At 42.6% G+C, this 14,428-nt stretch overlaps 1 protein-coding gene across 2 annotated transcripts; it reads right to left on the bottom strand.

The window, feature by feature from the left end:
- Positions 1-652: 652 nt before the first annotated feature.
- On the bottom strand, positions 653-14,216 carry YIPF5 (Yip1 domain family member 5). Of its 2 annotated transcripts, none has more exons than XM_040406076.1 (6): positions 14,156-14,216; positions 11,565-11,686; positions 8,512-8,681; positions 6,640-6,785; positions 5,383-5,564; positions 653-1,103 (listed from the first exon to the last, which is right to left on the bottom strand). In XM_040406076.1, the coding sequence occupies exons 2-6, from the start codon at positions 11,672-11,674 to the stop codon at positions 941-943; spliced, it is 771 nt and encodes a 256-aa protein (XP_040262010.1). In that variant the 5' UTR covers positions 11,675-11,686; positions 14,156-14,216; the 3' UTR covers positions 653-940. The 2 variants fall into 2 exon arrangements, with proteins under 2 accessions (XP_040262010.1, XP_040262003.1); XM_040406069.1 differs by having other exon boundaries at positions 11,565-11,684; positions 14,153-14,206.
- Between the last annotated feature and the right edge of the window lie 212 nt (positions 14,217-14,428).

Raw genomic sequence — 14,428 nt, forward strand, 5'->3', positions numbered from 1 at the left:
GTCTATACTTTATGCTGCCGTTAGTATGGGCAGCACAAAGTTGATGACAGGTTCCCTTTAAACAACCATCACGGTTATCATCTTAGAAATACATTACATAGCTTGCTCGGTTACAGCCTGTATTATACTTCAGAGCCGTGTTCACTATTCTGCTGGTATTGAAGAAAGAAACACAGACTCTCCTACTTTAGGAGTAGTGTTGAGCAAAGCGAGCTTCGGATGCTTCATCTGAATTCGCTTTGTTCAAAACTTCGGAATAATATTGTACGGAGATCCATCTCCGTACGGTATTACAATATATGGGCCCCCTATTTCCACTTTAAAGATCAACCACCGAAGTTATTCAACGAAGTCACACGCGACTTCGCGAATAACTAACTTCAGCTCATCAGAGCCCATACATTCTAATACTGTATGGAGACAAATCTCTGTACAGTATTATTCCAGAGTTATGAAGGAAGTGACTTCTGATGAAGCATACGAAGCTCGCTTTGCTCAACACTATTTAGGAGCTAACCAGCAGAATTGCGAGTGCAGCTCTGAGCTATAAGTAATGTACTCAATCTGATATCTATATGTAAACTGCGAAACAGTACTGAACATATGCTTTAACATTGACAACCTGAATTAACGTTTACTATAAATTAAGACATTTTGAACTCAGAATTTTCTTTTTTATTACTATCAAATTTTGGTTCCATAAACAACAACTCCCAGCATGCTTGTTGGGTCAGCCAGTAAAGGCCATAAAATCTGAGTACTTTTCAAGGATATTCTGAGCAAATTCAGTATTTAAAAGTCCTATACAAAACATGAACATAAGATGTATGTCACTTGTTCCCCAAGATGTGCATGATGACGACAGCTTAGTGATCCAAAACTGTTTAGATCCATCTTCAATGTGTGTTTGGCCCACTGTAGTCCAACTTTAATGTACAGTTCAAAAGACAGAAATCAAGGCAAATACCCCATATAGTAAAGCACAGGGATAGGCGACAAGGAGCTGTTGTCCTTCCATGGCCAAAGCAGAGATGAAGATCTTTGAGGCAGAGAAGCTGCACCAGCCTATTATTAGAGCTGTCAGGAGGACACCAACAATTCCTCTGAAATAGACACAATTTTATATATTAGGATACATAATCATTAGATATATTATATACATAAATATACACATGCTATGGGAACTAATTGTTTTCTGTGCTACTACAAAAAAAAAATACTATTAAATTGCAGTACAGATAAGACGCTGTGAAGGATATTGCCCCTACCAGATTCAAGGTCTGCACGGTCCCATCAACCAAATCCCTTTACATACATGAATAGGGTAGTATTATATATAAGCAGTAAGTCATCCAGATATAAATATATCTCTCACTCCACTTAATGCCAAATTACAAATATAATCCCTGTTATGGCCAAATCCCAGAAATTCATGAATCCAAAGTGCAACACCTTACACATAAATAAACATCAAGATATGGTAAGACAGGGATTAGTTATACTCCATCAGGGTGGATCAACCAAGCACAGTGGAGAAAATCAATTCGCAAGTCAACTGGATTAATCAAGCATACAGACCAAGAGCCTGGGCGGGCAAACTACAGACTACAGTGTCTTGCAAAAGTATCCCCCCCCCCCTTGACTTTTTTCGTATTTTGGTGCCTCACAACCTGGAATTAACATGGATTGTTTGAAGATTTGCATCAATTTACAGAACATGCCCACAACTTTGAAGATTTTTTTTTATTGTGAAGCAAACAACAAATAGGACAAAATAACAGAAAATGCCAATGTGCATAACTATTCACCCCCCTAAAGTCAATACTTTGTAGAGCCAATCATAGCTCCAAGTCACTTTGGATAAGTCTCTATCTTACTATGATTTTTGCCCATTGCTCCTTGCAAAACTGCTCCAGCTCCTTCAAGTTGGATGATAGAAGTTTTGGAACCGCGCTGCTTGAGACTATGTTCCCCGATCAACAGTGAATAGCGCAGGGCACCGGCCTCTCTCCTCTTCATCTAAAGGATCCGATCTTCCACAGACCGCCTCCTCTACAGGGTTAAGAAGATTGGCAGAATAGTGAAGCACCCTTTTACAAGTTAGTTTAAAAGGTTTTATTCTACTCACAAGAGTTGGTAGACAAAAGGCATATAACACAATAAAACCGTCACGTTGTGTTATATGCCTTTTGTCTACCAACTCTTGTGAGTAGAATAAAACATAGTCTCAAGCAGCGCGGTTCCAAAACTTCTATTATCTGTATATCCAGTGTGAACTACCTACCACACTACTCCGGGACCAGCAGCGCAAGTAATTGTCCGTGTTGGGACACAGGACTGACTTTTTATATTTTATTTCATCCTTCAAGTTGGATGGTTTGCACTTGTGAACAGCAATCTTTAAGTCTGACCACAGATTTTCTATTGGATTGAGATCTGGGCGTTGACTAGGCCATTCCAACACATTTACATGTTTCCCCTTAAACCACTCAAGTGTTGCTTTAGCAGTGTGTTTGGGGTCATTATCCTGCTGGAAGATGAACATCCGTCCTAGCCTCAAATCACGCACAGAGTGGTACAGGTTTTTCTCAAGAATATCCCTGTATTTAGCACCATCCATCTTTCCCTCAACTCTGACCAGTTTCCAGTCCCATCCCCACAGCATGATGCTGCCACCACCATGTTTCACTGTGGGGATGGTGTTCTTTGGGTGATGTGATGTGTTGTGACGTTTTCTTCGATGCCAGAAAAGTTTAAATTTTTTCAATTTAATTTCAGACCAGAGCACCTTCCTCCATACATTTTGGGAGTCTCCCACATGCCTTTTCGCTAATTCACAACGTGCTTTTTGTTTTTAGCTGAAAGTAATATCTTTCTTCTGGCCACTCTGCCATAAAGCCCAACTCTATGGAGCGTATGGCTTATTGTCGTCCCATGTACAGATACTCCAGTCTCTGCTGTGGAACTCTGCAGCTCCTCCAGGGTTACCTTAGGTCTCTGTGCTGCCTCTCTGATTAATGCCCTCCTTGCCTGGTCCGTGAGTTCTGGTGGGCGGCCGTCTCTTGGCAGGTTTGCCATGTTCTTTCCATTTGGTTATGATAGATTTGATGGTGCTCCTGGGGATCATCAAAGATTTGGATATTTTTTTTTAGAACCTAACCCTGATTTGTACTTCTTAACAACATTGTCTCTTACTTGTTTGGAGAGTTCCTTGGTCTTCATGGCAGTGTTTGGTTGGCGATGCCTCTTGCTTAGGTGTTGCAGCCTTTGGGGCCTTTCAAAAAAGGTGTGTATATGTAATGACAGATCATGTGACACTTAGATTGCACACAGGTGGACATCATTTCACTAATTATGTGACTTCTGCAGGTAATTGGTTGCACCAGAGCTTTTTATGGTCTTCCTAACAAAGGGGGTGAATACATACGCACATGCCAATTTTCTGTTTTCTATTTCTAAACAATAGTTTTATTTATATATTTTTCTCATTTCACCTCACCAACTTAGACTATTGTGTTCTGATCCATCACATAAAATTCTGATCACATTCACAACATTGAATTTAAGGCTGTAATGTAACTAAACCCAAAAATAAGTCAAGGGGGGAAGGGGGGAATACTTTTGCAAGACACTGTAGTTTGCCCGCCCAGGCTCTTGGTCTGTATGCTTGATTCATCCAGTTGACTTGCAAATTGATTTTCTCCACTGTGCTTGGTTGATCCACCCTGATGGAGTATAACTAATCCCTGTCTTACCATATCTTGATGTTTATTTATGTGTAAGGTGTTGCACTTTGGATTCATGATTATTTGGGATTTGGCCATAACAGGGATTTTATGTAATGTATGTCTATTTGATACTATGGAATAAATAATGTATTTGGATTATGTGTGTGATTTTGTTAGTTTGGTGCTGTATACATTGTTTCCGCATATTATTATGCGTATAACTATTGGGTTTAAAAAAAAAAAAAAAAAAAAACTCATGCGTTTTTCACTCGCGTGAGAAAAATCGCGCATGTTTGGTACCCAAACCCGAACTTCTTCACAGAAGTTCGGGCTTGGGATCGGTGTTCTGTAGATTGTATTATTTTCCCTTATAAAACATGGTTATAAGGGAAAATAATAGCATTCTGAATACAGAATGCTTAGTAAAACAGCGCTGGAGGGGTTAAAAAAAAAAAAATGTAAAAAAAATTAACTCACCTTAGTCCACTTGATCGCGATGCCGGCATCTCCTTCTGTCTCCTTTGCTGAACAGGACTTGTGGTGAGCGTCCATTACAGGTCAAGGACCTTTGATGACGTCACTCCGGTCATCACATGATCCATCACCATGGATCATGTGATGACCGGAGTGACGTCATCAAAGGTCCTGTTCCTGTATTTAATGCTCACCACAGGTCCTATTCAACAAAGGAGACAGAAGGAGATGCCGGCTACGCAATCAAGTGGACTAAGGTTTATTTTTTTTATTTTTTTTTAACCCCTCCAGCGCTGTTTTACTATGCATTCTGTATTCAGAATGCTATTATTTCCCCTTATAACCATGTTATAAGGGAAATTAATAATGATCGGGTCTCCATCCCGATCGTCTCCTAGCAACCGTGCGTGAAAATCTCAACGCATCCGCACTTGCTTGCGATTTTCACGAAACCCCATTCATTTCTATGGGGCCTGCGTTACGTGAAACACGCACAAAGAGGAGCATGCTGCGATTTTCACGCAACGCACAAGTGATGCGTGAAAATCACCGCTCATGTGAACAGCCCCATAGAAATGAATGGGTCAGTATTCAGTGCAGGTGCAATGCGTTCACCTCCCGCATCGCATCCGCGCAGAATACTCGCTCGTGTGAAAGGGGCCTAAGGGTTACATAGCATCATGAATCTATATAATGCTATGCGACCCTGGCCGCGCTCTGGACTTCAGAACGGGTGCTCTCCCTGGACATGAAACTCGCTGGTGTGAAAGGGACCTTACTCCAATTTTTTTTTGTGTGAAAAGATAAGAGTTGGGTGAGGGGTGGAGCAGAGAGAAAACCTAGTGGGTCAAGTTAAAGTTAGAGTGGTCAGCTAAGCCTGCATACGTGGAGGCTATGGTGGTAAATACTCCTGTGGCGTGGACACAGGTTGAATTGTGAAACCACTGCCTTGGCTACTAAGAGCTTGTTCAAACCCTGGGGAAAAGGAAATGTCCAAAGTGAACACCTTAGATCAGAGGTCAGCAACCATCTGCACTCTAGCTGCTGTGAAACTACAACTTCCAGCATGCACTCACTCAGCTGGAAGTCAAATGAGGATTCTAGGAGTTGTAGTTTCAGAACAGCTGAGGTGCCGGAAGTTGCTGATCCCCGTTTTAGATAAAGCTAAAAACAAACTTACTGCAAAGAAAAAACCACAGCAAATCCAGACAGGATAATCATTGGGAGGAGACTGTATCCCAGAACACTGGAAACACAGCCAAACGAAACTCCGGTCATACTCATCAAATTAAGAAGGCAGAATATCCCTACACAGCCGATTGCACTGATCCCATAAACATAGCCAAACTGAATCTTACCAGCCTGCAAAAAGAAAAAAGACAGAATATGAGACCTTGCTCATGACTGCGCCGACTTTTGTTATTGTTTTATCAGAGGAACAGAAAAACTGAGAGAAAACAAGTCTTTAATCCTTGTTTCTTTAAATTGGTGTTTCTGAGCTTCAGTTTTGCCGAGTTAGCGTCCATTCGGTTAGATTGCCACTATTGTCGGCGGAAGGAAAAGTCCTGTCGGCAAAACTTTTCTTTCCATCAAAACTAACAGATACATACAGAACGGAGCATTCAAACTTTCAATTTTTCAACATTATGGTGGCGATGGACAAAAATAGAAGGTATTCTGTTTGTATTCATCGTTTGATCTATATCCGTTTTTTTTGTTCTAGAAACTGAAAAGTCAATGCAGATGTGAACAAGTCCTAAACAATAATATAAGCCTTCCGTGCACACATTTTTATTGCCAATTAACAAGCAATTTATTTTTAATATTTTTAATTAAGCGTACAGTTTTTGCAGGAAACTTGGGGGGGGGGGGGGGATTTATAAAACTGATGTAAAGTACAACTGACTTAGTTGCCCATAGCAACCAGATTCCACCTTTCATTTTTCACAGCTCCTTTGGAAAATGAAAGGTGGAATCTGATTGGTTGCTATGGAAAACTAACCCAGTTCTACTTCACACCAGTTTGATAAATCCCCCCTATGTGTATTGGAAAATGAGAAAGTGTTTAACTGGAACCGCATTTATTTTGAAGGGGGACATATAATATCCATAATGACTCTGTATTTTAAGACGGATAAATTCTGGATTCAGAAGAAATTACTGACACAAGACTTCCTAAAACTAGGTAATATCAGGCAATGCCGTCATAGTTGTGGAAGAACTTATTCCATTTGGTTCAGAGGTTTGGTAAACAAACAGAAGGTCACAAGACAATAATCCAGGATGTCAAAGATGTGATGCATAAAAACAAGAGGGAAAAATAAAACCTGTTGTGGAAACGGTTTTACTTCGGGGCCTGTAAAAGTTTAATAAAAGCATTCAAGCAGATCTAAACAATCACCCCTCAACAATAAAAGACGGGAAAAATTATAGCTACCAGCAACAACGTGGCACCAAATGCAAGACAAAAAACCATCGGTCCAGTCAAATCCGTTTCATTCATGATGCTGCCATCTGCTGCTTTTAGAGGGTGTAGCACGGTTAACGTCTTCTGCCAAATGTGGTCAAAATTGATTCCAAGCTCTGCAGAGCAAAAGCACATATGCATATTAATCAGAAAATATGGACCAAAGTCTACTAAAGGGCAAGCAAAATGGACTGTTTAATTGACTAACTATTGCCTTTAAGGTTCAGGTTATGCTTTATGAAGGTGTGGGATTGTGTGCAATCTCCAGTTAGCACAGAACTAGAATATGGCACCCATAGATTTCTATGGAAGTTCACCTAACAACTGTGGAGAATAACCTCCTAATATGGAGCTCCGCCCATAGTACAAAGTGAAGGAACTCCGAGTCTCAGTTCTGGCTTGGCTTGGCGCAAGTAGGCAGAGAAACTAAAATGCCAAGTGGTTAGGATTTAGTCTGTACCATTGTTGGATATACCATTTAAGCAGTATCACCGAGCTTTTAAAAAAGTGACATAGTGAGTCTTGATTGGTGGGTCTCCAAGTGCTGGGACCTCCACTGACAGTTAGGCCTCTTGCAGGCGAACGTATCGGTTCCATTCCGTGTATTGGGGTCTGCAATATATTATATATTATTGTGGTTTTCAACTATTATGTCCATAATATCGCTGGAAGAGATAATTTCCAATTGTTCTTTATAGTGCAGCGGAATTATCGCTGACCCGCTGAACTATAACGCAACGTGTTTTGTTTATTGTGGTGTTCACCCCATCGTGGTTAGATTTATGCACTTGTAGTAAAAAAAAAAATATATATATTTTTATTTTTTCTTATATACCAAACCCAGGAGGTCCTATTGTGGATGGCTTTTTAAACATATATCCTTGCACCTATCACTGTAATACATCAATTCACCTACTTATTCACATATATCTATTTTGTTGGCACAATATTTACCTGACTATTATAGGAAATATATCACACTAAAACTCATATTCCACTGTAATCACTATAGATTGAACAATATCTTGAATATTGATCATACATAATATTTGAATAGATAGTATTTATTTTACATATAAAACAAAATACTATACACAAAGAAATCCCTGTGTGTATGTATATACAAATATATACTTCCATATGAGGTGTGCACAACCAATCTACATCTTATAACTTTTCAGAATACACTGTCATTTGAGCCAAACTCCGGAAAATATGGCTATTGTATGACTTCTATCTTACATTTTACAACAATGGCTCTCTCTAATGAGAGTTTGTGGTCTAGACTAGCTGTCTCAACAAACCTCTCACAGAAAATAGGGAAACTGTGCTTCTCTACATCTCTGTAACACTCCCAGAGATGGAAAAACGACAGTCAGTAACAATGTATCTGTGTGTGTCTCTGCCTCTGTCTCCCTCCACCACCACCCCACAGATTTCCATGGGCAGCATGCAGCCAGATCAATCAGAAAGCTATTACTCTGCTTCCTCTCTCAAAACAGAGTGAGTGATCAACGGAGAAGGCAAGGAAAAAAGTGGTGGATAAGTGGAGAAAGGGGGATTTTTCCCTAATAAGATGTATTACAAAGTTTCTTGTATTTGCTTTAATATTGATTGATACAAAATCTGTTCAAAACAGAGTTTCTATACAATTGTCACAATTTCAATGAGAAATGAAAAGTTAAAATTTAAGTTGAAAAAGAAAACTGGAAATAGTTGCGTACCACACAGAGGACACATTTGAGCCTTTCTAGTTTTGACTGATAAACAGTATTTCCTGTGTTATCTGTGGCAGTAAATAAAAACGCACGGACACCGATCATTCCGTAGAATGGACTTTACCTTCTAATAAAGGTGGCTCATCATCAAATCCGCTTCCATACACAGAGTCTGCTGAAGTAGGAGTGTACGTTTGTGTGGGTTGAAAGATCTGGCCTGTGTAAGGCTGCTGTTGGGGAATCATCTCTGGAGGAATAAGGCCACCTTGCTGGGCATAATCATAAGGGTACTGTCTGCAAAATACAAGTGTCTGGTAACAGAAATACACCGCACCGCCATTCAGCGATATATACATTTCACTTCTCAGTATATGTCTAAATTATTGCTTATATAATAATCAAATCTCATCACGTTCTCTCCATAAAGTAAAAAAAAAAAACACAACAATATTTGTTATTCTACAATCCGTACCAACAAAATAAATGGAATTAACCATAACTTATTCTTTTGTGTTTCTGTCCCAAAGTTGTAGCAATCCCCAAACTAAGGCCTTTTTCACACGAACGCAATACACGGGTCACCAGCCGTGTGAATTCCGCATCACAGATACGGACCCATTCACTTGAATGGGTCCCCAAATCCGGTGCGGAACGGAAGCACGGAGGGGGACCCCACGGAAGTACTACGGAGTTCTTTCATGGTGTTCCATTCCGCAAAAATATAGAAATTGCTCTATCTGTTTGCAGAACGGACAGATCGCGGCTGCCCCACGGTCGGTGCCTGTGGGGACTGCAGCACAGGCCCAGCACATGGCCGTGTGAAAGAGGCCTAACATTCATTGTGTAAAATATGTGCGTAAGCAGTAACATAAAATGACTGCTCCAACATTGGAGGGGTTCACAAACATGCACTGACATAAGTGAACATAACACAGACTCGAAATATAAAAATAAAAGTCATCTGATAAGCCAAATGTATCTCTCCTACAAGTTCTCTTAAAATGGATGTCTAACCCAGGCACGCTTGAATTCATTTACTATTGTCACTTTGGATAATGGGACAAGGTTGACAAGCATTATTGACAAGGTGCTTTTAAGTGTTCTTAGGGTTATGTCCACCTCAGCCAAATATTGCTGCGATTGGAATAACCCTCATTTTCCGCAGCCATAGTGGAGACAGCTGAGTGGGCTCTGATATGCCGTTTCTGTAACTCCCTTGAATGGGAGCAACAGAGAGTGGGAGAGAAGAAAAAAAAAAGTAATGAGCAAGTGAGTGTGAAAAAAGAGCAAATGAAGAAGAAAAAGTGCAAAAGAGAAAATAAAGTGCAAGAGAAAAAAGGAGAGAGCGCAACAATGAGAAAAATTGTCTTTATGTGTATGGAATGTGCCACTTCATTTTGCAGGTAACGTTCTTTTGCACCTGGCGGCTTCTGTGTCACATGGTCTGTTGTGGGTGCGGCTTCTGTGTCACATGGTCTGTTGTGGGTGCGGCTTCTGTGTCACATGGTCTGTTGTGGGTGCAGCTTCTGTGTCACATGGTCTGTTGTGGGTGCAGCTTCTGTGTCACATGGTCTGTTGTGGGTGCAGCTTCTGTGTCACATGGTCTGTTGTGGGTGCAGCTTCTGTGTCACATGGTCTGTTGTGGGTGCAGCTTCTGTGTCACATGGTCTGTTGTGGGTGCAGCTTCTGTGTCACATGGTCTGTTGTGGGTGCAGCTTCTGTGTCACATGGTCTGTTGTGGGTGCAGCTTCTGTGTCACATGGTCTGTTGTGGGTGCAGCTTCTGTGTCACATGGTCTGTTGTGGGTGCAGCTTCTGTGTCACATGGTCTGTTGTGGGTGCAGCTTCTGTGTCACATGGTCTGTTGTGGGTGCAGCTTCTGTGTCACATGGTCTGTTGTGGGTGCAGCTTCTGTGTCACATGGTCTGTTGTGGGTGCAGCTTCTGTGTCACATGGTCTGTTGTGGGTGCAGCTTCTGTGTCACATGGTCTGTTGTGGGTGCAGCTTCTGTGTCACATGGTCTGTTGTGGGTGCAGCTTCTGTGTCACATGGTCTGTTGTGGGTGCAGCTTCTGTGTCACATGGTCTGTTGTGGGTGCAGCTTCTGTGTCACATGGTCTGTTGTGGGTGCAGCTTCTGTGTCACATGGTCTGTTGTGGGTGCAGCTTCTGTGTCACATGGTCTGTTGTGGGTGCAGCTTCTGTGTCACATGGTCTGTTGTGGGTGCAGCTTCTGTGTCACATGGTCTGTTGTGGGTGCAGCTTCTGTGTCACATGGTCTGTTGTGGGTGCGGCTTCTGTGTCACATGGTCTGTTGTGGGTGCGGCTCACAGCTTTATCCTACCTCACAGTGCATTGGTGATACCACTATGGAGGCATGTGAGAGTCTGGCTGTGAGTTGGTTTCTAGCACTGGTCAGACCCTGTTCACACACCACGGGCAGTTTAGTGGTAGGACCCCATGCTTGCTGAGACACCGTGACGTGGCGCATGAGGGGCTCCGATATGTTCCTGACTGCAGTATATTGGCAAAGTTCTCAGCTTTTAACATCAGCTTGAGGAATTAGCTAGTATTGTCAGTTGCGTATAATTTTGGTGCATTTTTTGCAGTGATTTTTGTATCTATATTTTTTCAACTGCACAATGTATAATTTTGTGTAAGATGTCCTTGTGGTGCATGCGGTCCGCTCCGGCATCCTCCATTGTACGCATTTTTTGCTGGGATTGCCTTTATCTGCGGACCGCATGCGGAGGAATTGCTCCCCCGGTTATAGACACGCTACAGTGTCTGGGTTTGGAGCATTTCCACCCATTTAGACCACTTTTTTCTGTGAGTTTAATGAGCAAGTGAGTGTGAAAAAAAATAAAAAAAAATGAGCAAATGAAGAAGAAAAAGAGAGAGAAAAGAAGAGAGCGCAACAATGTGAGAAAAAAAGAAGAAAAAATAGAGAAAGAAATAATGAGAGAGAGAAAAGGGAAAGAAAGAAAGGGAAAAAAAAAGAGAGAGGGAGAGACAGAAAGAAAGTGTGGGGAAAACAAAGAGAGAGAGGAAGCGGGAGAGAAAAAGAGAGACACTATGTCAGTCATTCAGCAGTGACCCGTGACAGAACACAGACGTTGTGCACATGGAGGTAAGTGGGTTTACCACGGATGTGTATTATGAGAGGAGAGCGTATCTTACTTGTTATATTGTGCTCCGCCTTGTGTATTGTAGTTGTAAGCCTGAGAATGATCATCAATACTATAGGTCGTCTGGTAGAAGTCTTGATTGAAGTTATCAAAGTTTGACATGGCAGCAGTTCTGAAAATCAAAGAAAATAGCATTCAAGAAGAGCATACCATCACTAGCCATGACGTATGGCAATAACGCAGGATAGTCCTTTGTAATGTAATTGCCGTCCCCCACCATAAGTACTGTACAAATACATGTATCTCCCTATAGCCAGCACAGTGCATGTCAACAGTTTTCACCATGTAGATCAGGCCAAACATACCCTGAACGGACGCTCCACTGAAGGGAATGGCGCCACAGGTACCTGTACCTACACAATGGACGGAGCTGGTAAATGCAGCTATCCTCCACTGAAGGGAATGGCGCCACAGGTACCTGAACCTACACAAGGGACGGAGCTGGTAAATGCAGCTATCCTCCACTGAAGTGAATGGCGCCACAGGTACCTGTACCTACACAAGGGACGGAGCTGGTAAATGCAGCTATCCTCCACTGAAGTCAATGGCGCTACAGGTACCTGTACCTACACAAGGGATGGAGCTGGTAAATGCAGCTATCCTCCACTGAAGGGAATGGCACTACAGGTACCTGTACCTACACAAGGGACGGAGCTGGTAAATGCAGCTATCCTCCACTGAAGGGAATGGCACTACAGGTACCTGTACCTACACAAGGGACGGAGCTGGTAAATGCAGCTATCCTCCACTGAAGTCAATGGCGCTACAGGTACCTGTACCTACACAAGGGATGGAGCTGGTAAATGCAGCTATCCTCCACTGAAGGGAATGGCACTACAGGTACCTGTACCTACACAAGGGATGGAGCTGGTAAATGCAGCTATCCTCCACTGAAGGGAATGGCACTACAGGTACCTGTACCTACACAAGGGACGGAGCTGGTAAATGCAGCTATCCTCCACTGAAGGGAATGGCACTACAGGTACCTGTACCTACACAAGGGACGGAGCTGGTAAATGCAGCTATCCTCCACTGAAGTCAATGGCGCTACAGGTACCTGTACCTACACAAGGGATGGAGCTGGTAAATGCAGCTATCCTCCACTGAAGGGAATGGCACTACAGGTACCTGTACCTACACAAGGGACGGAGCTGGTAAATGCAGCTATCCTCCACTGAAGGGAATGGCACTACAGGTACCTGTACCTACACAAGGGACGGAGCTGGTAAATGCAGCTATCCTCCACTGAAGTGAATGGCACTACAGGTACCTGTACCTACACAAGGGACGGAGCTGGTAAATGCAGCTATCCTCCACTGAAGGGAATGGCACTACAGGTACCTGTACCTACACAAGGGACGGAGCTGGTAAATGCAGCTATCCTCCACTGAAGGGAATGGCACTACAGGTACCTGTACCTACACAAGGGATGGAGCTGGTAAATGCAGCTATCCTCCACTGAAGGGAATGGCACTACAGGTACCTGTACCTACACAAGGGACGGAGCTGGTAAATGCAGCTATCCTCCACTGAAGGGAATGGCACTACAGGTACCTGTACCTACACAAGGGACGGAGCTGGTAAATGCAGCTATCCTCCACTGAAGTGAATGGTTGCTAGGTGATGATGTTAGTAAATTGATAAGTCAATTTACTGTATTATTTTCCCATATAACATAGTTATAAGGGGAAAAAATAGCATTCTTAATACAGAATTCTTACTAAAATGTGGATTGAGGGGTTAAAAAAAAATTAAATTAACTCCCCTCATGCTGATGTTCGCGCAGCCGGCATTGTCTTCTTTCAGGACCTTTGATGACGTAATCACGTGGTTAGTGTGGCGATGTCAGCACAGGTCCTGCTGAATAAGGATAGAAGATTCTACCTTCATTCAGCAGGACCTGCGCCAACGTCACAGCACTAACCACGTGGTGAGCGCGATTACATCAAAGGTCCTTTGGCAGGTCCTGAAAGAAGACGATGCCGGCTGTGCGAACATCAGGAGGAGGGGAGTTAATTTTATTTATTTTTTAACCCCTCAATCCACATTTTAGTAAGAATTCTGTATTCAGAATGCTATTATTTTCCCTTATAACCATGTTATAAGGGAAAATAATAAAATCTACTGAATACCTAACCCAAACTTCAGTGAAGAAGTCCGGGTTCAGGTCTTGGTACCACATTCAGTTTTTTCTGACGCGCTTGCAAAACGGATTAGACTCACACGGAAAAAACTGAGCATCGGAACGCAAATCGCAGACAAAACTGAGTGAAATTGTGCGGTTTTCCTACAATGCACGTGCGATAAATCCAGGACGCCAGTGTGAATCAGGCCAAATACTGCAGTAGATCTCCACAATACAGAGCTGTACCGCTCAGGACAGAAAGCTGGGTGACAACTCCCCCCACAGTGTAATCGCTGCCATCTGTGGTTGTCACCCAGCATCTGCTCTATATAAACCCGCAGAAATATCGGTGGGGGAGTCGCCAGAGAAACATGCCCGCACTGTCATTTCCCAGCCGAGAGCACAGACAATCCAAAGTGCACGGCCACTCATCCCACCGACCACAGGCCTCTCACCTCCCCGCCGCTATCCCGGCTGCACAATCCCGTTGCTACGTGTCAGATTCAAACCGGAAATGGCTAAATACTATATCCGGTTACGACCTTCTGACTTCACAACATCACGTGACACTCCTAGATCACGTGGATCGGAAACAGAAGAGACGTACGCTTTTTCCAAGATTGTGAAGTTTTTTTTTTCCAAATGTAGTGAACTTAAAAAAAACGGCAACATAGTAGAAGTAGGCGGAACCCCACTAATATACCTATTCTGAACTGTGAGGGACTGTACAC

Source organism: Bufo bufo, chromosome 1 (genome assembly GCF_905171765.1).
Source record: "Bufo bufo chromosome 1, aBufBuf1.1, whole genome shotgun sequence".
NCBI lineage: Eukaryota > Metazoa > Chordata > Amphibia > Anura > Bufonidae > Bufo > Bufo bufo.

Coding starts and splice junctions, on each gene's coding strand:
- YIPF5 (XM_040406076.1), bottom strand. CDS start 11,674: ATGTCAAACTTTGATAACTTCAATCAAGACTTCTACCAGACGACCTAT. Junction 5,565..6,639: donor TTGGTGCCACGTTGTTGCTG/GTAGCTATAATT, acceptor TTCTTTTTGCAG/GCTGGTAAGATTCAGTTTGG. Junction 1,104..5,382: donor GCTGTGGTTTTTTCTTTGCA/GTAAGTTTGTTT, acceptor TGTCTATTTCAG/AGGAATTGTTGGTGTCCTCC.